The 26,154-nt window shown below is 47.4% G+C and overlaps 1 protein-coding gene across 3 annotated transcripts in view; it reads left to right on the plus strand.

The window, feature by feature from the left end:
- The window catches only part of LOC137353112 (sodium/calcium exchanger 3-like), a 373,612-nt gene that overhangs the window by 53,763 nt on the left and 293,695 nt on the right, over window positions 1–26,154 (plus strand). For all 3 annotated transcript variants that reach the window (XM_068019108.1, XM_068019109.1, XM_068019110.1), the window contains exon 2: window positions 17,876–19,709. In XM_068019108.1, the coding sequence (XP_067875209.1) occupies window positions 17,929–19,709 (1,781 nt within the window). In that variant the 5' untranslated portion in view covers window positions 17,876–17,928. The remainder of the gene's footprint in view (window positions 1–17,875; window positions 19,710–26,154) is intronic.

A 26,154-nucleotide genomic window follows, 5' to 3' on the forward strand; every position in this document is an offset into this window, starting at 1 on the left:
AAATTAATGGGTGCAAATCCCACAGACTGCATCGAGCCCATGTCAGAGCTCCTGATATTTTATTTATTTAGAGATACAGCACTGAAACAGGCCCTTCGGCCCACCGAGTCTGTGCCGACCATCAACCACCCATTTATACTCATCCTACACTAATCCCATATTCCTACCACATCCCCACCTGTCCCTCTATTCCCCTACCACCTACCTATACTAGGGGCAATTTATAATGGCCAATTTACCTACCAACCTGCAAGTCTTTGGCTGTGGGAGGAAACCGGAGCACCCGGCGAAAACCCACGCAGTCACAGGGAGAACTTGCAAACTCCACACAGGCAGTACCCAGAATCGAACCCGGGTCGCTGGAGCTGTGAGGCTGCGGTGCTAACCACTGCGCCACTGTGCCGCCCATATATGTTCCTCACCCCCATTATTATGCCCAACTCAACTTCATCCCAACCTCTATCCCATCCTGAACCCCACCCACTCTATCCCTATTCCCAAACCCCCACGCCTCTCTCGATCCCATCCCTATCCTGACCCACACCCCCATCCCAGCTCTCACTCCTATCCTATCCACTGGGGCGGCACAGTGGCGCAGTGGTTAGCACTGCAGCCTCACAGCTCCAGGGACCCGGGTTCGATTCTGGGCACTGCCTGTGTGGAGTTTGCAAGTTCTCCCTGTGTCTGCGTGGGTTTTCTCCGGGTGCTCCGGTTTCCTCCCACAAGCCAAAAGACTTGCAGGTTGGTAGGTAAATTGGCCATTATAAATTGTCACTAGTATAGGTAGGTGGTAGGGAAATATAGGGACAGATGGGGATGTTTGGTAGGAATGTAGGATTAGTATAAATGGGTGGTTGATGGTCGGCACAGACTCGGTGGGCCGAAGGGCCTGTTTCAGTGCTGTATCTCTAATCTAATCTAATCTAATCTCCAACCCAATCCCAACCCCCCCATCCCAATTCGAATCCCTACCCAATCCAGCCTACACTTCATTTCCAATCCTGACCCTTATAGTCACCCCCACCCCTATCCTGACTCCCATGTCATTCCTGATCTCCACCTCTCTCCTACTTCTACCCAGTGAGGAACTTTTGAAGTGAAGTCAGGGATGCAATGTTGGAAATTTCAGCAACGACTTTTTGCACAGCAAGATCCCCCAGTCATGATATACTTTATTCCTATGCCTTCAAAAAAATGTATATAACATTCCTCATTGCCTGGTGGGTTGTAGGCTTCACCCTGTGACTCTTCCACTGTGCCTGCAAGGTGGGGGGGAGGTGGGGGTGCAGGAGGAGCAGCGAGAAGGTATAGAGCCTGGGTTGTGATATTGGCTGAGGTCTGGGAACAGGCCTGCCTCCGATCCTTGTGATGAAGGGAACAGCAGGGCAGCTAAAGAGCTGAAACACCCTCCCATTGGGTGTGGAGAGTCCAGATGCCGGCCGAGATTGTAGCCTGGGGTCGAGGCTGGGCTGTGGGTCAGGCCGGTCTGGGGACACGGAGAAAGTGGAGCTGTGGAAGTGAGATTCTGAGTGGGATTGCGATGTGGGTTGAGGTTTAAGGTGTTGGGCCGATGGGTTTGGGGCTGACGTGGGGTCGTGGGTGGCGATGAGGGTGGTGGGGATGAGGGAAAGTGCAAGAATTTGGATTGGGGACCTCTGGGAAGCATGTAGGCATCAACAAGAACAATTCGCACTCACATAGCACCTTTCATGTAGAAAAACATCTCAAGGTGCTTTGCAGGAACAAAATTGGACAATGACCCATGTGAGGAGATATGTGGACAAGTGACTAAAAGCTTGGTTAAAGAAGTAGGTTTTAAGGACCATCTTGAAGGAGGAGAGAGGTTCAGGGAGGAATCAGACTCAAAGACTAGAGGGCAGAATGCATGACTACCTGTGGTGGGGTGATGGAAATCCGGGATGCACGAGAGGCCAGAATTGGAGGGGGTGCAGAGATCTCAGAAGGTTATTGAGCTTAATTCAGGCTTGGCAACAGTTTATAATTATTGAACCTGCTGGCACTCACTGGGAGCAGCCATTTTGTTTGGTGCAATGGAGAGTTGGAGCCTGCAGGGTGGATTCATCAGGCGGTGAGGAAATTCTACACAAAATCCTGTCATTGCATTGCCTCCAGCCAACATCGGAACTCACATTAGTCTCTATGGCAGTGGTTGATCTTGATATACAAGAGGATTATGTGAGTATTCGGATGAATACATCTGACCTTTAGTAAACATTTCACACAGCGAGGAAGGCAACTGTGTTTTATAGACTGCAGAGAATTCTTAAAGCATATTCCTGTTATTTTAACCATGTGTGGGTGGGATAGCTGCAACCTATCAAGGGAATGAACATATCATTACTTAAGAGTGGTATTAGAGAGAAGGTGGCAGCATAAAGAAATAACTTGCATTTATATAGAGCCTTGCACGACCTCAGAAGATCCCAAAGCACTTTACAGCCAATGAAGCACTTTTGAAGTGGAGTTACTGTTGTAATGTAGGAAATTTGCACACAGTAAGCTCCCACAAACATCAGTGTGATAAGTGACTAGATAATTTGTTTCTCAGAGATGTGGTTGAGCGATAAATATTGGCTAGGACACTGGGGAGATCTCCACCCCCGCTGTTCACTAAAATCGTGCCGTTAAATCTTTTGCATCCACCTGAGAGGGCAGACGGCCTCAAAGCACCAGGGCCAGATGAGATGCAGCCAAGGATACTGAGGGAAGTGCGGGGGGAAATCGCAGGGGCACTGGCCATAATTTCCCAGTCTTCCTTAGACTCGGGGGTAGTGCCAGGGGACTGGAGAATTGCAAATGTTACACCCTTGTTCAAAAAAGGGTGTAAAGATAAGCCCAGCAACTATAGGCCAGTCAGTTTAACCTCTGTGGTGGAGAAACTTCTAGAAACAGTAATTCGGAACCTAATTAATAGTCACATGGACGAATGCAGGTTAATTAAGGAATGCCAGCATGGATTCGTTGAGGGAAAATCATGTTTAATTAACTTGCTGGAGTTTTTTGAGGAGGTAACAGAGAGGGTTGATGAGGGCAATGTTGTTGATGTGGTGTACATGCACTTTCAAAAGGCATTTGTTATAGTGCCGCACAATGGACTTGTGTGCAAACCTGTAGCTCATGGAATAAAAGGGACTGAAGCAACATGGACACAAAATTGGCTGAGTGACAGGAAACAGTAGTGGTTAATGAATATTTTTCGGGCTGGAGGAAGGTTTGTAGTGGAGTTCCCCAGGGATCAGTGTTGGGACCCTTGCTGCTCCTGATATATATTAATGACTTAGAACTTGGTGTACAGGGCACAATTTCAGAGTTTGCGGATGACACAAAACTTGGAAGCATTGTGAACTGTGAGGAGGATAGTGTTGAACTTCAAAAGCACATAGACAAGTTGGTGGAATGGGCAGACAGGTGACAGATGAAGTTCAATGCGGAGAAATGTGAAGTAATTCATTTTGGTAGGAAGAACATGGAGAGACAATATAGAATAAAGGGTACAATTCTAAAGGGGATGCAGGAGCAGAGGGACCTGGTGTATATGTGCATAAGTCATTGAAGGTGGCAGGACAGGTTGAGAGAGCGGTTAATAAAGCATACAGTATCCTGGGCTTTATTAATAGGGGCATAGAGTACAAGAGCAAGGAGGTTATGTTGAACTTGTATAAGACACTAGTTCGGCCTCAGCTGGAGTATTGCGTCCAGTTCTGGGCGGCGCACTTGAGGAAAGACGTGAGGGCATTGGAGAAAGTAGAGAAAAGATTCATGAGAATGGTTCCAGGGATGAGGAATTTCAGTTTTGAAGATAGATTGGAGAAGTTAGGACTCTTTTCCTTGGAGAAGAGAAGGCTGAGAGGTGATTTGATAGAGGTATTCAAAATCATGAGGGGTCTGGACAGAGTAGATAGAGAGAAACTGTTCCCACTCGTGAAAGGATCGAGAACGAGAGGGCACAGATTTAACGTAATTGGGAAAAGAAGCAAAAGCGACATGAGGAAAAACTTTTTCACACAGCAAGTGGTTAAGGTCTGGAATACGCTGCCTGACAGTGTGCTGGAGGCAGGTTCGATCGAGGCCTTCAAAAGGGCAGTTATCTGAAAAGCAAGAAGGTGCAGGGTTACAGGGGAATGGCATTAGGCGAATTACTCATTCGGAGAGCCAGTGCAGTCACGATGGGCCGAATGGTCTCCTTCTGCACTGTAATTATTCTGTGACACTCTGAATTTAATGTCTCCTCAGAAAGATGGCATCTCTGACAGGGCTGTAGCCCCTCAGTACTGCATTGGGAGCGCCAACCTAGATTATGCACTCAAGCCTCTGGAGTGGGACTTGAACCCACAACCCATAGGTGAGAATGCTACCCACTGAACCACAGCTAACACCTCCTCTAGATGAGGCCATAGACCCTGCCAAAGGACTGATCAATTCAGTGAAACCCCTCTTTGAAAATATCAGAAGCGCAAGTTATGCTTTCCATTAGTCACAATGTCCTGTCACACAAGGTGCCATTTTAGACGGAGTTTTATGCTCTTTGAAAAATTTCAGGTGATGGGATCATTTCCAGGTCCTGACTCCGCATGGGTCAGAGTTGTGTCAACAGGGGCAGTTTTCCAGGAGGTGGCCAATTAAGGACGACAGGCTGGAGGCCCAATCAAAAGGCCCGCAGCACCGAGTGGACGGCAGACCCATTGGCAAAGGTGGGCACTGCTGAGGTAGGTAGGGGAGCATGAGGGATCCTCAAAATGAAGGTGAATATCAGAAACCTGATTAATATTTGAAGAAACAGACGGCCCACAGCTTGCAGGGCCATCAGTGCGGAGGTGAAACCCCTCCATGGGAAGGTTTATGGATGATGTGGCGGGCCTTCACTCTTTTGCAGTGCTTTCATGGGGCCAGTCTGATCTCACTCCATTTCTCTGGATTGGGCTGTCACGAGTGTCCATTCCGATTGGCTAGTGACAGCCTCTCTGTCCGCTTACCTTGTCCTTAGGGGGTGTAGACTCCCACTGCCTTGTGTCTGCTAGTGCGAGGGTGGGACCCAGCAGAGCAACAATAAAACTCCCTCATGATCCAGATTTCCAGATCTGCATCTCAACCCCGCCTGCTCTTTTAATCTTTCCGAAGGTACCACTGAATGAGACGCCACTCGCTTTGATTCGCAAACCGTTTTATTCCCCAATCCGCAAAATGTACAGAGCAATGGATAGGTTTGTTACTGCCAGTATATCTTCCGTTCGCGACTGTTACAAAATTAAACATGAGGACATTTCCCTACTTCATTGGGTTATCTAAATAAACTTAACAGCACAACCGCTGTGTCCTGTCCTACCCAGGATGGTCGTTCACTCCCCTTACAGCCTCCACCTCCTTGATTCCCCCTTCGTCTCTGTGTCCCGATTTTTAGATGCCCCCGCCACAACACTGCCGCTCTCCGCTAACGCACCGTCCCACAGAGATCAAGAGGTTTCCAACGCAGAGGTGCGAAGGGTCTCCTGAAGAACTGGAAATGGCTAGCGTACTGGGGCTCTGAGAAAGCCTCCTCTTCCTCCTTGTGATTACCATTTGCCAGTCTACCCATCTACATCATAGCGTGAGGCTATTTTGTGAGATCAATAACCTCCTCCAGCTCTACAACCCTCCCAGATAGCGGCACTCCTCGAACTGTGGCCTTTTGAGCATTCCCAATTTTAATCACTCAATCATTGGGGGCTGTGCCTTCGGATGCCTGGGCCCTAAGCTCTGGAACTCCCTCCTAAATCTCTCCACCTCTCTCTCTTTCTACCTCTCTCCTTAAATCTCCCATTCAGTCCCAGGGCAGACACTCCCAAGATGTTACTAACAGTCTTAAGGCAGTACAGTGCTCGCAGGACAGTACAGTTCCTCCCCTGAAAGATATCTGGTGTATGTTTGCCTACCTCCCTGTACTGTTGGATTTAATTTTACAATTGAAATATGCATGCAGAGCCCCCGGGGTGCTTGAGACGGTAGTTGGGCTTGTGCCAGTGAGCTCTGTATAAAACAATGCTTCTGTAATCAAAGGAAATCCCAGAGGTCGTGTGGGTGTGATTTAATAAATGTATTCCTTATTTAATGTACAGGAAGGAGCCAGGAAGTTTAATTCATGAGACGAATTACAGTTTTTAAACCTTGTATGTTTAACCTTTGCTTTTCAGCCGTGATTGAGTGGGTAGCACTTTACCCTCTAAGTCAACAGGTTGCGGCTTCAAGTCCCGCTCCAGAGATTTGAGCACATTATCTCGGCTGACACTGCAGTACAGTACTGAGGGAATGCTGCACTGTCAGAAGTACTGTCTTTTGGAGGAGACAAACTGAGGCCCCGTCTGCTCCCACAGGTGGACGTAAAGGATCCAGCAGCATTGTTTCGAAGATCAGAGGAGTTCTCCCAGGCGTCCTGACCAATATTTATCCCTCAACCAAGATTGCTTTTTTTAAAAAAAAACAGACTATCTGGTCATTATTACATTGCTGTCTGTGGGATTTGCTGTGTGTATACTGGCTACTGCATTATCTACTTTACAATAGTGACCACACTCTTCAAAACAATTTCATTGACTGTAATAAAAGCAAAATACTGCAGATGCTGGAAATCTGAAATAAAAACAAGAAATGCTGGAACCACTCAGCAGGTCTGGCAGCATCTGTGAAAAGAGAAGCAGAGTTAACGTTTCGGGTCAGTGTCCGAAGAAGGGTCGCTGACCCGAAACGTTATCTCTGCTTCTCTTTTCACAGATGCTGCCAGACCTGCTGACTGATTCCAGCATTCATTGACCGTAAAGTGCTTTAGGGCATCCTGCGTTTGTGAAATGTGATAGATAAATGTAAGTCTTCAGAACACAAAGGAAGAATGTGTTAGGATTTATTTTTGCTAAATCTTGAAAACCTTTTTTTTCCTTTTTGGTTGAGCAATGCCTGCGCTAAATACCCCCAGGGCAGCACCAGGCATTCTCAAGACAGCGCAGACACTCCCCAGGGCAGCGCAGACACTCCCGGGGCAGTGCAGACACTCCCGGGGCAGTGCAGACACTCCCTGGGGCAGTGCAGACACTCACTGGGGCAGCGCAGACACTCCCGGGGCAGCACCAGGCATTCTCAAGACAGCGCAGACACTCCCCAGGGCAGCGCAGACACTCCCGGGGCAGTGCAGACACTCCCGGGGCAGTGCAGACACTCCCTGGGGCAGTGCAGACACTCCCGGGGCAGCACAGACACTCCCTGGGGCAGTGCAGACACTCCCTGGGGCAGTGCAGACACTCACTGGGGCAGCGCAGACACTCCCGGGGCAGCACCAGGCATTCTCAAGACAGCGCAGACACTCCCGGGGTGGCACAGACACTCCCAGGTCAGCGCAGACATTCCCGGGACAGAGCAGACACTCCCGGGGCAGAGCAGACACTCCCCGGGGTGGCACAGACACTGCCGGGGCAGTGCAGACACTCCCAGGGCAGCACAGACACTCCCAGGTCAGCGCAGACACTCTCTGGGGCAGCGCAGACACTCCCGGGGCAGAGCAGACACTCCCTGGGGTGGCACAGACACTCCCAGGTCAGCGCAGACATTCCCGGGACAGAGCAGACACTCCCGGGGCAGAGCAGACACTCCCCGGGGTGGCACAGACACTCCCGGGGCAGAGCAGACACTCCCCGGGGTGGCACAGACACTCCCAGGTCAGCGCAGACATTCCCGGGACAGAGCAGACACTCCCGGGGCAGAGCAGACACTCCCCGGGGTGGCACAGACACTGCTGGGGCAGAGCAGACACTCCCGGGGCAGTGCAGACACTCCCAGGGCAGCACAGACACTCCCAGGTCAGGGCAGACACTCCAGGGGCAGAGCAGACATTCCCGGGGTGGCATAGACACTCCCCGGGGCAGCGCAGACACTCCCCGGGGCAGTGCAGAGACCCTCAGGGAAATGTTGAATGGGTTACATGCAAGGAAACAGTGCCTCCACTTTCCCCAGTAAGGTTTCTGAGGCCTGGAGTGCCGTCCAGTCCCCTCAATATGACTATAATGAAAACAGAAAAAGCTGGAAATACTCATTGGGTCAGGCAGTGTCTGTGGAGAGAGAAACATAGTTGACGTTTCCTTCAATGTGACTGATTCCGCACACCAGCCATCTTGGAACAGGATTTCCAGCTGCTGTTCAATTCAGGGCACTTTTGAGCTGAAGCTCACTGCTCAATTGGGGGAGAGGGGGAGGGGGGGATCCACGATCGCCCCTTTTGTGCCCCTGAATTTGACCTCCAATGTGTTTTAGTTTATCTCTCTAAACTAAAACACATTGGAGGTCAAATTCAGGGGCACAAAAGGGGCGATCGTGGATCCCCCCTCCCCCGCCCCCACTGCTATAGTCAATGGAAAAAATTGGGTGGGGTGTATGATGGTGGGTAGATAACAGACACATGTATAACTGGTGGGTATATAACAGGTAGTTTCCAACGATTGAAGGGTCTAGGATGAAGAGGTGTAAGATAAAGATTACCTGTTTTGAGACTGAGTAGAATGGGCCTATATTCTGCAGAGTTTAGAAGAACGAGAGGGGATCTCACTGAAACTATAACATTCTTAGAGGGTTTGACGGGGTAGATGCTGAGAATTATTTCCTCTGACTGGAGAGTTTAGAACACTGGGTTGTAGAGTCAGGATAAATATATTCAAGGCAGATTGATAGTTTTTGAACTTTAAGAGAATCAAAGGATAAGAGGCAAGGGCGGGAAAGTGGAGTTGATGTAGAAGTTCAGCCAGGATCTTAATGAACGGTGGAGCAGGCACAAGGGGCCGAATGGCCTACTCCTGCTTCTAGTTCTTATGTTCTTATGAAAGCGAGCAGGTGAAACTGTTTTACGTTTCCAGAGTTAGATGTGAGGCAAGCACCATGGCAACTTAAGAATAAGGTAGGTGGTTGAAGGGAAGGGGAATAAATTGATGTGGGACCAGGGTGGGCACATGGAATTAGGATAGTGCTTAGGTGGAGGATAAACCCTGACAGGAACTTGACAGGCTGAATGGCCTGTCTCCGAGTTTTAATTTTTATGTAATGCCTTGTAGGGGAACGGCCATAGATCAAGACACCAACAGGAGTGAAAATAAAGTAGAATAAATGAGAAGCAGTGTGGTGTGGGTGATGCGAAGATTTGGTTTAAAAGCCTGAGGATTGCACGATGAAGGGGAAGATTGAGGGAGTTGAGGAGTTCCACAGTTCTTAAGCCCTTGGAGACAGCTTGATGAGTCTCAGTTTCAACAGTGAGGATATAAGAAGGTGGAAGAGTGCATTTGGAGAGTCAGCGGAATTAGAGGAGAATTCACAGGAGCATAGAGCATTGTAACACCAGTAAAATAGAGAGAAACTGGAAAGGTTTTGACAGAGAGAAGCTAAGGGTTTGAGGTGACAATGTGGTGATGATTATCAAATGAGCTTCACCTCGCCCTGGATACAATGAGCTATCATTGAGGCCCTGGTCAAGTCTCCAGGACTGCTTAATCAAGAGACACTTCTGTAAATCTTAAACCAGTATAAAAAGGTTAAGAAGGTTTCAGTGAGTATGTTCAATGGTTATTATTTTTTGACAGTTTTAAGTTATTGCCTAACCGAGCTTTCTCCAAAAATCAATCCTCGCTATAAATTGCGCTGCCATGAATTCTAAATGAGAGATGTTTGTAAGTGGCCCATAGATCAGTGTCTCTACCTCAGCAAAAGCCTCACTCTCACAATAACCAATAAAGGATGGAGGTGAAATTCCTCTTGAGTGTTGATGGCAAGAGGGCGATAGCGCATCCTTTCAAACCAGCGGAAAAGGGAATTGGGCGGGGAGTAAAAATAGCAGCTGATTCGCTATCAGCCATTTTGGTGACCAAGATGAATTTCACCCTCGATGTGTTCGAGTTCACTGTGATGGTGGGAGGGATGAGTGATGACACTGTTTATTGGGGGACAACCGCAGGGTGTCATGGACTCAGGTTTGATTTGCTTGCTTTGTTCAACGATGACGGCAAGGGTGGCATGACGGACATGGCACATTCCCGCTGTGCCAGAGGGTCGCCATCTTGTGCACTCTGGCGGGCAGCCACAATGGGCAGCGATGGCGACCTGGGTGGAGGGTGACTCCACCTCTCAGCTGTTGGGCCCTCAAGTAGGAAAGATGGAGCCAAAAGGAAATGGAGGCTACGCACCTTTCACTGCCTCATAAATACCTTCAGTAATTCCGCATTTCGGTTTATGTGACTGCTTAATAAAAGCGAACAGGACCCTGGGCTTTCTAAATGGAGGCCCAAAAGCAAGGAAGGTATGCGGAACCTTTAGAAAACATTGTTTAGGCCCCAGCTGGAGTATTGTGCCCAATTCTGGGCACCACACTTCAGGGAGGATATTGAAGAGGTAGCTGAGCAAATTTACCAGAATTACACCAAGGATGAGAGAATTCAGTCGCATGGAGAGACCAAAGAAGCTGGGTTTGCTTGCCTGAGGGCAGAGAAGGTTCGCGGATGATTTAATAGAGGTGTTCAAAATTCTGAAGGGTTTTGGTAGAGTAGATAGGGAGAAGTAACCAGAGGTTGCACATTCAAGTTAATTGCCAAAAGGAATAGATGAGAATTTTTTTTACTCAGCGAGTTACGATGATCTAAAATTCACTGCCTGGAAGGGCGGCAGTATCAGATTCGATAGTAACTTTCAAGAGGTAATTAGATATATACTTGAATAGGAAAAATTTACAGAGCTCTGGGGAAAGAGCGGGGGATGGGACTAATTGGATCGCCCTTTCAAAGAGCCAGCACTGCCAGCTTGTATAATTTGATGATTTTTCCCTAGTTCTGTTGTTAGGAATATGAATTTTGTATTGTTACGGACAGAGGCTGCATTCCTGTGCTTGCTTGCCAGGAATTAATTCAATACGCAGTCAAACACCAGAAGGCTTATTAAAAGTTAAATGTACATACGCGTGGCCAACATCGAGGTTAAGTATGATGTGGTCATGGGACATTACAGCCACATGTTGCAACCAGTAGAGCTCAACCCTCCCAATGTCTCTTTTCATCTCCAAACCCATGGCTCCATTTCACACCATGTATACCATATATAGCTGCACTTATGCATAGGCATCAGTGCTTCTGGTGCCAGTCCCTATCAAGATATTCCAAATTGCCAGTCTCCGAGCCAACATCACAAAAAACAGATGATCTAGTCATTATCTCACTGATGTTTTTGCTAATTTGCACATTGCAACAACACTTCCACTTTCATTGGCTGTCAAATATTTTGAGATGACCTGAGGTGGTGAAGGGCGCTAAATAAATGCAAGTTCTCTCTTTCCGTTTCTTAAGCCTGCTAAATAATGACCCGATTTTGCAGGGTTAATGATGGTGAAACTGTCAGCCTCGCCGTCATTACTCCACTGAAACTGACAACAACTTTGGGGTCGGCGCGTACACAGGATAACGCGGAACTCCAGAACTTGCTGTCAGTGATTCTGCGCTTTTCTCGAGGTCCCCCAGCCTGCAATCCCGAAGCAATCAGCAAATTGACATTTTTAGGACATTACTCTCCATGGAAAAACCCTTGAAAAAGTTGCATCTTGTTGCAAGAGATGTAATTGGGTTTCTAACGGTGTACTAAGTTCATAATTACTGATGAACATCCTCTCTGCCCCTGAAAAGCTAATGTTATAGTTGTGGAATGTCAAATTGCTCTACTATAATAAAAAAGCCACCTATTTGAAAAAAATATCTTAGCTTCTGCCTTAATCCAATCATAGTCATTTATTCTGCAATCTGAAATTTTAAATCAACCTGTTGTTGGACATCGCTGCTGCTGGATGCTTGGAGATCCCCTTGATTTGGCACTAGATATAAACTGTTGCCGGGTAAAAGGAAAACCAGACCACAGTGATTATGCTCCCAAAGTTGCACAGAAGACATCAATCTTTTGGGTTAGCAATGGCAAGGCACAAGAAGAGAATTAAGCCTCCACCAGGGGTGGTAAAAATAATCTAAATGCAAACAACGGCTGACTCAGCTCAGACGACCAACGTGCAGGCACATTTTCAGCCTTTTGCAATCTTTCAATTCTAATTGTCGCTTGGTAGTACAGAACTCGAGTAATGCTGGAAAAAAAGAGGGATGCTGTCGAAGCTTTTCATCTTGCACTCATCAGGACAGATGCAAGAATGCCAAAGAATCCAGGCTTGTTGTGCATTGCGCATACTCATGAATGGGCTTAAGGCCACCACTTTTGGCCCTGAAAAGTGCCCAGTCTACCTCAAATTATCCTGGAAGAGTAAGGTATCTCAAAGATTTGAGCAACAGGTGAAGCTAGCTGTTTTGCATTGCTACAATGCAGGTGCAACACAAATGGTATTTTCCACAAATTGGATGCTGCCCTCAAGCTTAGAAGATGTTCCGCTTACCACACAAATGAGTAATGTGGTATATGAATTCCAGTGCTGGTGCGATACCTGGTATGTAGGCCGTATGTCTCAATGGCTGGCGGATTATATCAAACAGCACATCCCTTTGGTTGTTTGCAATAGGCAGAGTACTGACCGTACTCAACCAGTCTGTACTTGTAAAATTGAGAACACAATATCTAACGTTAGATGTGATTCCGCGATTGGATAGCACTTACTGAACAATCCCGAGCAGGCTAAGAATTACACGAACAACCAGTTTAAGATTATCAGTCGGGCTCGCAACGTGGCTCACTTATTCTTGCTGGAAGCTACATATATTCATATGCAGGGTCCTGTCCTCTTCAGGCAAAAGGAACATGTCCAGGCCTTGCATCTTTTTTGAATTAAACAAAAGCGTGGGGAACGGTCGTTCCCTAGTGCATTCTCCATGGCTTCACCTCGACCAATCAGAGTTGATTTGCCAACCAATCAGCTCCTTTTTCTCTTGCAGTATAAATTGTTGCTCCGTTTGAAATTTAGCATTCTTGCATCTGTCCTGATGAGTGCAAGGCAAAAAGCTTCGACAGCATGTCTCTTTTTTCAATTCTAATTATTTTAACTACAGAACTAAAATGGAATAGAATGTAGGAATATAAAATTGATTACTTACTATTTTTCATTTTAATCTTGCCGGAGAGATAAAAGCATGTTAATGACCCATGATTTTATTAATGTGCCAATCGGCCAGGGGATTATGAGATACCTCGTGCGTTGCAAATCTCCAGAACTTGCTTGTAGATTTACCCTGTTCCGCCATTTGCCTCACTGAAGTGTCACCTCTCCCTCAACCTCCCTGTTACTTTTAAGACCCTGCTGCATTTGCACACTGAGTGCCCATTGAACTCGCCACAGGAATTTAAGGCTTGTATTTAACAGCGTAAGCACTCTTTCAAATATGTGATCGTTGTTAATGCAATGCCAATCAATCTCTCTAGCCCAGAAAGGGAACAATTAAAACTGTTGAGTCTCATTCCTATAGGTAGTAAATACTAGCCTTAAATTTAAAAAATCTGAAATTGAACATTTGTACATTTTGCTTTTACTTCTCCTTTTTGTCTCTTTATTTTCTCTCCCATAATCCAATCATTCTTTCTATCTTTTTATTTTTCTGTTGTACCTAATTTGACTCTTAATTCACTCGATTTCCTCCATCATCGTTCCTCTGTTTCTTTCTCAGTCCTTAAATCTCATGGTTAAGGAGATAACTTGTTTGCCGAGGACCCAGATGCCTCCATTGCTCCCACTGCATCATTATCAGCTCACACTTCCTGCAGTGGAAAATCAGCTAGAGACAGGCAGAGAGCTGCAAGTTTCTGGGCTTCCAGAGAATCAAACTACAATGGCCCATGAATCGAAACCTGTTTCTCCAACACCAATCTTTGACCCATGCATTCAACTGTCTGATCTTATTTACACTATGCCAATTTGCTCATGGCTCAGGTAGTAATCCAGAGATTGTTACCTTGCGGTTCTGCTTTTTAATTTAGCCTCTAGCTACACATACTCCCTCTTTCTTAGTCCTCCCTATGTCGTTGGTACCCACATGGACCACGACAACTGGATCCTTCCCTCCCACTCCAAGTTCTTTTCCAGCCCCAAGGCGATGTCCTTAACCCTGGCACTAGGCAGGCAACACAGCTCTCGGCTGCAGTGAGCAGTAGCTATCCCCCTAATTATACAGTCCCCTGATACTTCTACATTCCTTTTTACTTCCCCCACTTGAATGTCCCCCTGCACCACGATGCTGTGGTCAGTTTGCTCATCCTCCCTACAATCCCTTCTCTCGTCCACACGAGGTGCAAGAAGCTAGAACCTGTTGGACAAGCACAAAGGCTGAGCTCCTCCATTGCTACCTTCTGCAACCCCATACCTGCCTCACTTGTAGTCATAGCCTCCAGTCCCTGACCACAGACCAAATCTGAAGTACCTAGCCTAAGGGGTGTGACTGCCTCCCGGAACAAAGTGTCCAGGTAACATCCCCCCCCCTCCCTGATGCATCGCAGCATCCAAATCGCGGACTGCAGCTCATCAACTCTGAGCCGAAGCTCCTCGAGCTGCAGCTACTTACTGCACGTGTGGTTGCTGTGCATCACACTGGTGTCCACCAGCTCCCACATGCTGCAGCTGCAGTACATCACCTGCCCTGCCATCTCTATTGTGTTTTATTTAACTTATTAGGTTTCAAGTTTAGAAATATCACTGATAATTTGCAGTTATATTCATTAGTTTAACTAGTTAAGCTACAAATTTAATATAATACTTATATCTTCCAATACCAGTTTAAGCTACTGCTCCAGTTTAGAAAGGAAAAGAAAACTTTAAAACTCACAAACCAATCACCTACCTGCTCACCTGATTACTGCCTCTGGGCCTCAGCTCTCAGGCCTCACTGTCTCTGCTCCCTCTCTTGGATCACTGCCTGTTCTGTAAAAGACCAGAACAGCACCTCCTCCCTCACTGCACCAGATTCCCACACTTACTAAATTCCCGAGTTAGCCACTCTGTCACACAACGCTCGGTCAAGCAGAACTTTGTGTCACTTACCTAATAGCCACTTATATGGCTCAGTGTCAAATTTTGTTTGATAACACTCCTGTGAAGCACCTTGGGATGTTTTGCAACGTTAAAGCGTTACGTTAAATACAAGTTGTTGTTGTGGTAGTTATTGTCTTCAGCAGAAAAAGACGGGGTAGGATTTTCCCTGCAGGCTTCAGGATCCCGGCGTCGGGGTCAAATAGGGGTCAGAAGGCCGCATGGTATGGGGAACATGGGGAACAGTTGTGCGGCTGTGATTTTCCACGATTGGCCAATTAGTGGCCAGAGGGCAGGCTTGCCATCCAATTAAGGATGGCGGGTGGGCTCTTGAAGCTGGAGGGCCAATAGGAGGACCTCCCCATCCCCCCCAGCACTAAAGAAGCACCAGGCTGACTTTTCAGTTAAGTGAGGGAGAGGGCAGCCCAAGATGGAGGCACCCTCTCTCCAATGTTTTTAACTTTAAAATAAAAAATCACCTTCGTAGCTGTGTTGCCATTGTGGAGCAGGCGTCCCTCCACCAGGCGGCCTGCGGTGGCAGCTGAAGCCGAGCAAGCTGGGTGGGCCTCATAGCCTGGTTGAAGTGCTAGCCCTCTGGCCTGTGGCTGGGAGGCTGCCTGCAAGCAGCTGGACTTTTCTCCGCTGCCTCCGGGGGCCTGGAGACTGACTGGAAAATTCCATTCAGCCTCTGACAATAGGCCTGAATAGGCCTTTAAACACCCTTAATTGACTATCTGCCACTCACCAATGTTAGCCCTGCTGCCCCTCATCCCGCCTACGGATAAATGACCTGGGGGTTGGGATGGTGCTGAGACACCGGCATGCCGGCCGACGGTGCAAAGTTCCATGCCTGCCCATCTCCGTGCTAGTCCCACTCGGGCCTAAAAAAAATCCAGCTCAGAGTCTGTGATTTGTGACTTTACAGCAACTATTGGGATACTGCCGGGCACACTGGCCTGCTAACTGAAGATACCAAAGATGTCAGCTTGATGGATTGTTACGACTATCGAAACCATGTTTCCGAGGCACACAATTCCAAGCAATGCCAGGTGGTAAGCTGAGCACCTGGAGGATCCAAAAGACGGATATCCTCAGGGATTGTCTCGTGCCAACTCTTTTTAACACATTTATAAATGATCTGCTTCCAACAATCTCCAGGCCATTCAATTATGCAGATGACATGTGCCTGGTTTGACGAGATGGAGACTTTAAAATGACTGGTGACAACTTGAACCAAATCAGGGCAGCTATCTGATTATTGCAGCCTGCAGAATGTGGAGATTGAAGCCCAGTGACTTGCTGGCACGTGACCCTACGACTAACTCTAGATCTAGACCTTCAAGAACCACCTCATCGATGCAGTGGTAATGTCACTGAACTAGTAATCCAGAGGCCCAGGCCAATTCCCTGGGGACATGGGTTCAGCTCCCACCATGGCAGCTGGTGGAATTGAAATTCACTTCGTTGATAAGTTCAATTAATTAATAAAAAAATCTGGAATTGAAAGCTAGTCTCAGGAATAGCGCCATGAAATTATCATCAATTGTCGTAAAAACCCATCTGGTTCATTCATGCCCTTTAGGGAAGGAAATCTGCCGTCCTTACCTGGTCTGGCCTACATGCAACTCCAGACCCACAGCAATGTGGTTGACTCTTAACTGCCCTCTGAAATGGCCTAGCAAGCCGCTCAGTTGTCAAGGGCAATTAGGGATGGGCAACAAATGCTGGCCTCACCAGCGATGCCCACATCCCATGAAAGAATGAAAAAAAATTCAGAAGAGAGCCCTGGCTCAGTGCGTAGCTCTCTCACTCATGAGTTGATAGGTTGTGGAGTTTAGTCCGAATCAGGGATTTGAGTGCATAATTTAGGCTGACTCCAGTGCAGTACTGAGGGAGTGTTGCTCTGTTGGCGGAGCTTTCTCTTGGAATGAGATATTAAACCGCAGCCTTTCTGCCCTCTCAAGAGGATGTGAAAGATCCCATGACACTATTTCAAAAAAGAGCAGGGCAGTTCTCCCCTGTTCCCTGGCCAATATTTATCCCTCAACCAACATCATTAACAAAAAAACAGATTATCTGCTATAATTCATTGCCTCTTGTGGAACCTTGTTTCCTAAAACACTTCAAAAGTACTTCATTTTGCTGAAAAGTGCTTTGGGATGTTCTAAGGTCAGGCAGGGTGCTATATAAATGTACCTCCTCCTGTCCTAAATGAGCTTGCACTTCAGTTCTGCTGGTTGTATTCAAGTCTAACAGTTGTGAAACCTGCATGAATTGGACTCAGTACAACAGCACAGCCCCCTTGAAATATCCAGCGTTAAAAGGGGTTTTATTTTATTACAATTGATTTCTCTATGATAGGAAGCCACGTCTGTGAATAAGTGGCCAATTCAGTGGCGTGGAACAATTCAGGTGCACATTAATAATAATAAAACAGAAAGTGCTGGAAATACTCAGCAGGTCTGGCAGCATCTGTGGAGAGAGAAGCAGAGTTAACATTTCAGGTCTGTGATCTTTCATCAGAGTTCTGCGGTATTTTGCTTTTATTTATTCAAATGTGCATTGTCAATTTTGAAATAAGGATCTGGATTTTCTTTTTGAAGTTGTTCAAACACATTATTATTACATGAACGCTGTGACTGTGCCTTGGATCGACATCAATCAATCCCATGTTTAAACATGGGAATTCGTGTCTTGTGAGAGACTCCATTGCAAAATGACAGATCCTTCAAAATAATTTCTGGAGTGATTACAATTGAGCCAAATATTTTAATGATTTAATTGAATAAAATGTTCGTGTCTCGGCTGACGTCCCTTGAAGTGTAATAATTTTAACAGTTTCCTTTTATCTTCTTTTGTTTACAGCCATCGGAAGATTGGGCGATCCTGAAATCAAAGTTATCCTCCCTGACAGAATCATGCCAATGACCAAGTTACAGTGGAGAACCTTCCTGTCCCCATTCCTGGGGTCTGGGTTCATGGCCACCATATTCATAATGACTATTTGGGAGACAGAAGGGACTGAGACAGAAGACCCCGTTGACTTGCCCAATTCATCATGTTTTGGGTCTTTCCAATGTAACCTGGGGATCATACTCCCAATATGGTACCCCCAGAACCCATCCTTAGGAGACAAAGTTGCCAGGGCTATTGTCTATTTTGTTGCGATGCTGTATATGTTCCTTGGTGTCTCCATCATAGCCGATCGTTTCATGGCGTCCATTGAAGTCATCACTTCGCAGGAGAAAGAGATTACTATCACGTTGCCCAATGGCGAGACCAGCATAGCCACTGTTCGAATCTGGAATGAGACGGTGTCCAACTTGACCCTGATGGCACTAGGCTCCTCGGCGCCGGAAATTCTCTTGTCACTCATTGAGGTGTGTGGGCACGGCTTCCTTGCTGGAGCATTGGGACCTGGCACGATTGTCGGCAGCGCGGCCTTCAACATGTTTGTCATCATTGCCGTCTGCGTCTATTGCATCCCTGATGGTGAAGTTCGGAGAGTCAAGCACTTGCGTGTGTTTTTTGTCACTGCATCATGGAGCATTTTCGCCTATATCTGGATGTACCTGATTCTGGCAGTCTTCTCCCCTGGTGTTGTCGAGGTCTGGGAAGGGTTGTTGACCCTCATGTTCTTCCCAGTTTGTGTAGTCTTTGCTTGGATCGCTGATAAGAGGCTACTCTTCTATAAGTATGTCTACAAAAGATACCGTGCGGATAAGCGCAGGGGCATCATTATCGAGACCGAGGGAGAACTCCCCAAGGGGATCGAGATGGATGGGAAAATGATCCTGGAGCATGGAGACAGTGTCCTTCCCGATGGAACCGTGATCACTCTGGAAGCCAAAGACTTAGACGAGAGTCGTAAAGAAGCCATCCGAATTCTTAAAGACCTCAAGCAAAAGTACCCAGATCGAGAGTTGGAACAACTGGTTGAGTTGGCTAATTACTATGCCCTGCTTCATCAACAAAAGAGCAGGGCCTTTTACCGCATTCAGGCGACCAGGATGATGACTGGCGCAGGCAACATCTTGAAGAAGCACGCTGCCGATCACGCAAAGAGGACAACAAACCTTCGCGAGGCAAGGCCTAACCCTGCGGAAGAGATGTGCAGCAAAATCTGCTTTGAGCCTGCCAACTACCAGTGCTTTGAGAACTGTGGGCTTGTCACTCTGACCGTTGTGTGCAAAGGCGGGGAGCAGAACAGCACCTTCTACGTCGACTACCGAACAGAAGATGGCTCGGCCAACGCTGGCTCAGACTATGAATACAGTGAAGGCACCTTGATCTTCAAGCCAGGTGAAATGACAAAGGAGATCACCGTGGGCATCATTGACGATGATATATTTGAGGAAGACGAACATTTCTTTGTCCGTCTTGGGAATCTCAGGAGCGGAGATGCCGAAGGCATGTTTGACTCTGATCCAACAGAGTATCCCAAAGGGCGTCTTGTTTCCCCCTTGGTTGCTACGGTGACAATCCTGGACGACGACCACGCTGGCATCTTTACATTTGAAGACAAAGTTTACCACGTGAGTGAGAGCGTTGGCGTAATGGAGCTGAAGGTGCTGAGGACCTCTGGTGCTCGTGGGACTGTAATCATACCGTACAGGACTGTGGAAGGGACGGCCAGGGGAGGAGGAGTCGACTATGAGGATGCCTACGGAGAGCTGGAATTTCTGAACGACGAGACTGTGTAAGTACACAAAGATGGTGGTCAAGTATTATACACCAACACAAACAAAAGATTCTCAACTAATTAACTCCAAGGGGAGAATCTTCCAGGCCCGATGGTGGCAGGCTTAGAGGCAGTAGGGGGGACTGGGTAAAATAGGGGAGAGCTGAATCAGAACAACTCCCTGGTGCATTCCCGCTGTCAGGGAAGTTTCCTGGGGTGAGGCAGCCATTTTAAATAATTAAGGCCCCCAATTAGGGACCATTTAGAGAGCTCACCAGCATTTTGCCAGCAGCAGAGTGGCCCCCGCCTCATAGGGAGGCAGCCAGTTCCATGGAGGAGGCCTTCCTGCGGCAGTCCGGGGTTGGGGGGGGGGGCCCTGGAGGCTCCCTTGGGGGTGTATGAATGGCCTCCCCCGTGGCCCCGACAAGCCATCCAGAGGAGTTTCCCCTCCGATCCAGAGAACCTGCCACCATCCCCCCTCGAAAATAATTATTTATTTTTATGCCCCAGAGGGGGCCTCCATTTTCAGGCACCCTTGAGGTCTCCTACCTGCCTCAGCAGTGCCCACCTCTCCTGGTGGGACTGCCGAGGCTCTAGAGCTGCTGGCCCTCTGATTAGGCCAATTAGGAGGCCACCTCTGGGGTAGAAAAGCTCCACCGGTTTGGCTCCCGGCAAGTGCGGGCCCAGGGCCCCCATTTGGTCCCGACATTGGGGTCCTGAAACACGTGGTAGAATCCTGCCCAGTGTTCCCGCACGGATTGAGTGCCAAGTCTGGTTAATTGGAAAGGCCCTTTACCCATAATTGTAGCTCAGTGTTAAAAGAAATGGCAGGTAAGTCGTTTGTGCTTTAGTTCAATTCTCTTATATATGTGTTTTTCAGAGATTTTTTTATTATTATGTCTGTATCTTTACATCCTCTTCAAAAACTCACTATATGTTGACTGTGCGTTTGACTTTTTTCTGGTATTTAAAAGTATATTGAAATATAATTACCACCCCTTTCATTTCTCGTGGCAATGGGGTGGAAATTTTAACCCCCGCTACTACCCACTCCCCCGATGGGAAATTGATGGGCTTTGGTGCCGCGCTGGTTTTATAGTCCACCGAGTGTTACCCTCCATCGAAGGTGTAACACTCCACCCGATCCCGTGGGCTTCCCACCCTCCCCACATCTTCCACAAATTCCAACAGTGGAAGGTTGCACATTAGTTGGTAGAAATGATTGCGGAACGTTCTACCACCTGACAAGAAGTGATGCAACAGAACTTTACACTTGCTGTTGTAAAGAATGAGTCCAGTTGGTCAAGGGTGTTGGGGGGTGGGGGGTGGCATAAATAACTTGGGTCTGGCGTACAACAAAAAATAATTAAGGTGGCCAGGCGGTCCTTCAGATTATCGGAAATGAAAGTCAGATGGAGTTGACATCTCATCGGAGACTACAGAAATGATTGGCTGCAGCTCACATTGTGTAACATTTGTATAATGTTGAAAGCGGGGGAGGGGAGGGAGTCGGGTGGGTAATGTTCCCAGCATTCTTAGTGCTGATAACATTTGCCTTATTCTTCTCGGTGGGTAACAAGGAACAAATGAAGGAATTTTTTGAAACAGTTTGATGCAACAGGTGTTTGAGTTTAATAAAGCAGCATCATCTCTAATCAATTTGCACCATAACAATTCTCAAAATGGCTCCTGACATCACGGCGTGGGGGATGGGAAGTGGCCATTTTCTTTTGTCGGTGAGCACTCAGGATGACAGAAGACTTTAGGTAAGGCCCAACACTGAATAACTTTCTGAAACCGTTATTTAAACCTTTCTGAATTTTGAGCATTAATCGCGAATTGAATCTTGTATGGTGTTGATGTAAGCTCTTTGAGGTTAACATGCTCAGGGTTGACGATGAGCAGCTGTCAATGGGAGTACAAATACTGAGACCCTGTGACTCTATGTTCCCAATTCATCACAATGAAGATTGGAAGGATGAATCTTCCCACCAAGCCCAGCTGTTGCCCTTTCCTTGCTGAGGTCCGCTATGCCTTTCTGACTTTGTATTGGGGGTGCTGGTTCCCCCTGGATCTGCTTGTGGTGGAGACTGAGTTGTATAGATGGCAAACTACTGTACAATGCTGTATTACAAAGCTCACCCTTCACATTCCAAGATGGCACTGTCCCGTTCTGTAATATCAAACCACATGGAACACTGCAAAGAACGGTAAAGTGGAACACGGCCAGGCCCTCTGTCAGTAAAGTTGTTCCTTTGCCATCAACTGTGTCTAATGAAAGGACCCTTGTTATTGTGCTTCTACCCTGTACAATAGAACTTACATTTTTATAGTTCCTTTTAGAAAGCAAGTCGTTCTGGTTAAACCCCCCCTCCAGCTTCCTCCTCAATTCAGTTTAAGCTTCTCGTATCTAGAATGGTGAATGAGTTATTTGTTTCATAGCAAAGATTTTGGTTTGCAGGCCAAGACATTTTTGCCAATGTTCCTTTGTCTTAAGTGGAAATAAATCTTCCATTGAAACTCACTGTTTTTCCAAGTCCCTGTGAGATGCCTCCTTTTCTTTTGTTATATTTGGTGAATGACTCCACGTTTTGGGGCTTCATAAGCTTCTTCCAACTTGGTCTCCTGCAACTTGGGGGCCCCGCCAGTTGCACTTCTTGGTGTTTACTGCAGAATTGGGGGAGCGAAAAGGGGTTTGTAACTCGACATCTGGCACAGTTGAGGGAAGCGGTGTTTGATGTGACTATCAGTGCTTCAATATCCAGCTGGAGTGAGGCGAATGTAAATATTGTAGCATAGATCGTTTGATATGGTCAAGGTGCCCCGTATCAAGAGTTAGAATGATTCTGGAGGGTCAAAGGTTAAATGTGCCTGATACAGAGTGGAATCCTTGCGTTTGTGAGGCTCGGAATCGTCCATTACCTTTTAGCATCACAGATAAGTCTCGCTACAAAACGTGACAGTAACTGAACAGGTTGGCTTAAACTTTTGTGTATGGCTACAGGGAAACGGTCAGTTGTGAGTTGGAAGCCCTGATTGGGGGAGTGGGGTGGGGGGAGTGAGATATTTAGGTCATTTACAGATGAATCTAAGAGTATCCTTGATTTGAATATGAAGGGAAGGGTTACCGAGGCCTGTAGTGATAGGAACATAGGAGCAGGAGTAGGCCATTCAGCCCATCGAACCTGCTGCACCATTCAATTAGATCATTGCTGATAATCTACCTCAATGCCACTTTCCTGCGTCATCCCCATATCCATTGATGTCATTAGTGTCCAGATATCTATTGATTTCTGATTTGAACATACTCAATGACTGCACCTCCACAGTCCTCTGGGGCAGAGAATTCCAAAGATTCACCACCCTCTGAGTGAAGAAATTCCCCCTCATCTCAGTCCTAAACGGCCTACCCCTTATTCTGAGACAATATCTCCTGGTTCTAGACTCACCAGCCAGGGGGAACATCCTGTCCACATCTATCCTGTCACGCCTGTAAGAATTTTGTAAGTTTCAATGATATCATCACATTCTTCGAAACTCTAGAGAAACATGCCATTCCCGGGATTAGTCTGGTGAAACTCCGTTGTACTCCTTCCATGACAAGTATATCCTTCCTTAGATGAGAAGACCAGTATTCCAGGTGCGTCTCACCAAGGCTCTATACAGTTGCAGCAAGACATCTTTACTCCTGTATCAGAAACCCCTGAAAGTCCAGTAAATTAACCCAGCACTGTCCCTTCCTTCTCTGATTGTCACCCAGCCTACTGCTGAATGGTATGGGGTGTCCTGTCTTACCAAAGGCTGCACCCTGGTTTCTATGCACGACTGCAGCTGGGTGCTCCCAAGGGTGCAGGGAGCCCTGTTGTGTTGTTTTTGGCCTGACCACCCAACTCTTTATGGTAATGACCCCATCCCCCAGGATTAGCTATGGGGTAATGACAGGACTAGAGTATTGGTTGAGGGATACATATTGGTCAGGTGTGGCAGCTCTGGTTGGGGGGTGGGGGGGGCGGTGGGGGTGGGGGAGTTTCAGCCCTTCAGTTCAGTGTTTTGATGTCGTGACCTTTGATCTTTGGGGTTGGCGTCTCCCAGCCACGCAGCTTTGCTTCTGTTGAAGCAGACTACGCTTTCATCAAAGTTTTTCAGATCCTCCCATCAGAGAGTCCCTCTTGTTAGATGAAATGTCAGAGAACAAAAAGGGGACTCTGGAAGTGCTGATGAAAAGATTTCTCCTCCCCCACAGCACTGCAGTGAGAATACAGGCCAGTCAGAATGACCCACTTCGTATTGAAGTTCCAGGCTTCAAGGTGGAGTAGCACGTGGCAACGTCAGAAGGAGGGGCAGATTAGCGGGGCCTTCACATTTCGTGTCAGTTATTTGATGAGAGACTTTTGATTTGATCAGGTTCCTGCCAGGAACATCTAGCAAATGTGACAGCACAGGGTCAGGATCTACTTGTACACGTTACACTGCGATACACCCAGACCCGACCAGATCTCTAGCTGAAACACCACAAGAGTGCACAATTGAACACACCCGTCTGCACGAGGTCCGCACTGCTGGCAAGGCTGTGAGCTGGGAAGACAGCAGCTTTGCCATTTTCTGCCAGAATCAGTTAAATCCCAATCGTGTGTAACGCAGCCTCCACCTCCCGCTCTGCAGCCACCTCCTCTCACTTGCCGAGGTGCGGACGGAGCTGAGGGCCCGCGCTACGCCGTTGAGATTGCAGTCCGCTCACGCAATGCCTGCTAAGTACCTCATTAGTTGGCTTAATTATCTTGCTGCCGCTGCCGGACGCACTGCAGTTGGTGTGCGCTCCTTCCTCTGGGAAAAGCGCGAAATGGCGGGAACACATTGTCTTCATTTCCAAAATTCCCCGCCTCCTCAGGGATGGGAGAATTCTGGCCGTTATGTTCATTTTCTCAGCCTTAGGATGTCTCAATGCACTTCATTTGAAGTGTTGGGAATGCGACGCAGCAAGATCCCACAATGAGACAATGACCCGTTTCAGTGATGTCAGTTGAGGGATACATATCAGCCAGGACACTGCGGAGAATTCCCCAGCTCCTCTTCAGTAAAGTGCCATGGGATCTTTTATGTTCACCTCAGAGAGCAGATGGGGTTCGTGGCTGAACAGCACCTCTGACAGTGCAACATTCCCTCAGTACTGCACTGGACTTTGTGCTCAGCTCGCTGGAGTGGGATTTGAATGCAGCACCTTCTGACTCAGAGGCAAGAGTGCTACCCCCTGAGCCACAGCTCACAATTACCTGCTGTACACACTTGCTTTCTCTGTAGTTATTCCCAAAAGACCATCCACTACTGTCTCTTGATCACGCTGTTTTCCTGGGTCACTCCGCTACCTGCTCATTCTCTGTCACTCCCTCCATCTCTCCATTACGCTGCCTCTGTTTCCTTCCCTCTCTATCCCAGTCTCTGTTTCTAAGAGATTCCATCCCGTTACTAGGTTACAGGAGAGTGGGGCCACACTGACCATTGAGTGCTGCTCTCCCGGGTTTGTTTTGTGTCTGTTCCCCTGGTTCCCTTGAGCTGAAATGCTAGTTCCAGATGCTTTGCACATAAGAAGATATTAGGATAAGAGACCTAAAGCTTTGTCAAAGAGGTAGGTTTTAAGGAGCATCTTGGAGGAGGAGAGAGACGCTTTAGGGCAGGAATTCCAGAGCTTAAAGCTAAGGCAGCTGAAGGCAGTGGTCGTGTGATTAAAACTGGCGACGTGCAAGAGGCCGGGATTGGAGGAACGCAGAGATTGCTTGCTATATTTACGTCCTGTTTAGATAAAAGTACCTTCTGTCTCTCCATGTGACTACTTTCCCCTACCTCCCTGTGGTCAAAAACTCCTACTGTTTGATTTTCCTGTTTGACGCACCAGTAGGTTTAACAACATCCAAAACAAATACCTTCCTGCGGCTAAACACAGCCGTTCCATCTGGGGATTAAATCTTCCTGTGTCATCTTAGGATCTGTTCGGCCTTCCCCCTTATCCCAAGTATCTCTCAGAAATCGAAAGCAGCAAGACAGAGTTAGTTGTGGTGCAGAACGGCGGGGAGTAATTGCAAACTTCTGTCACTTTTCTGGCTCTCGAAGAGGCAACAGGGAATGAATGGTTGGCAGCCAGTGTGTAGAAGATGTGTCGCAATGGAGAACTTTGTCTATTGGTATGCACACCAGTTCCTCACTCTGCTTTCTACCATCACCTTTGCTTGTGTTCTGCACTGGGGAAAGACCAACCTTAAAATCTGAACTATGGGTTTTCCTTATAAGTCACATCCCCATTCATGTTTTATACACACACGCGCACACACAGACACAACAGCAACTCGCATTTATATAGCACCTTTAAAGTAGTAAAACTCCCAAGGTGCTTCACATGAGCAACATCAGACAAATCTTGACACCGAGCCAGACCACAGTCATGTTGAAGCAGGTCGGAGGGTGTCCGAGG

The sequence above is a fragment of the Heterodontus francisci genome, chromosome 40 (assembly GCF_036365525.1).
Source record: "Heterodontus francisci isolate sHetFra1 chromosome 40, sHetFra1.hap1, whole genome shotgun sequence".
NCBI lineage: Eukaryota > Metazoa > Chordata > Chondrichthyes > Heterodontiformes > Heterodontidae > Heterodontus > Heterodontus francisci.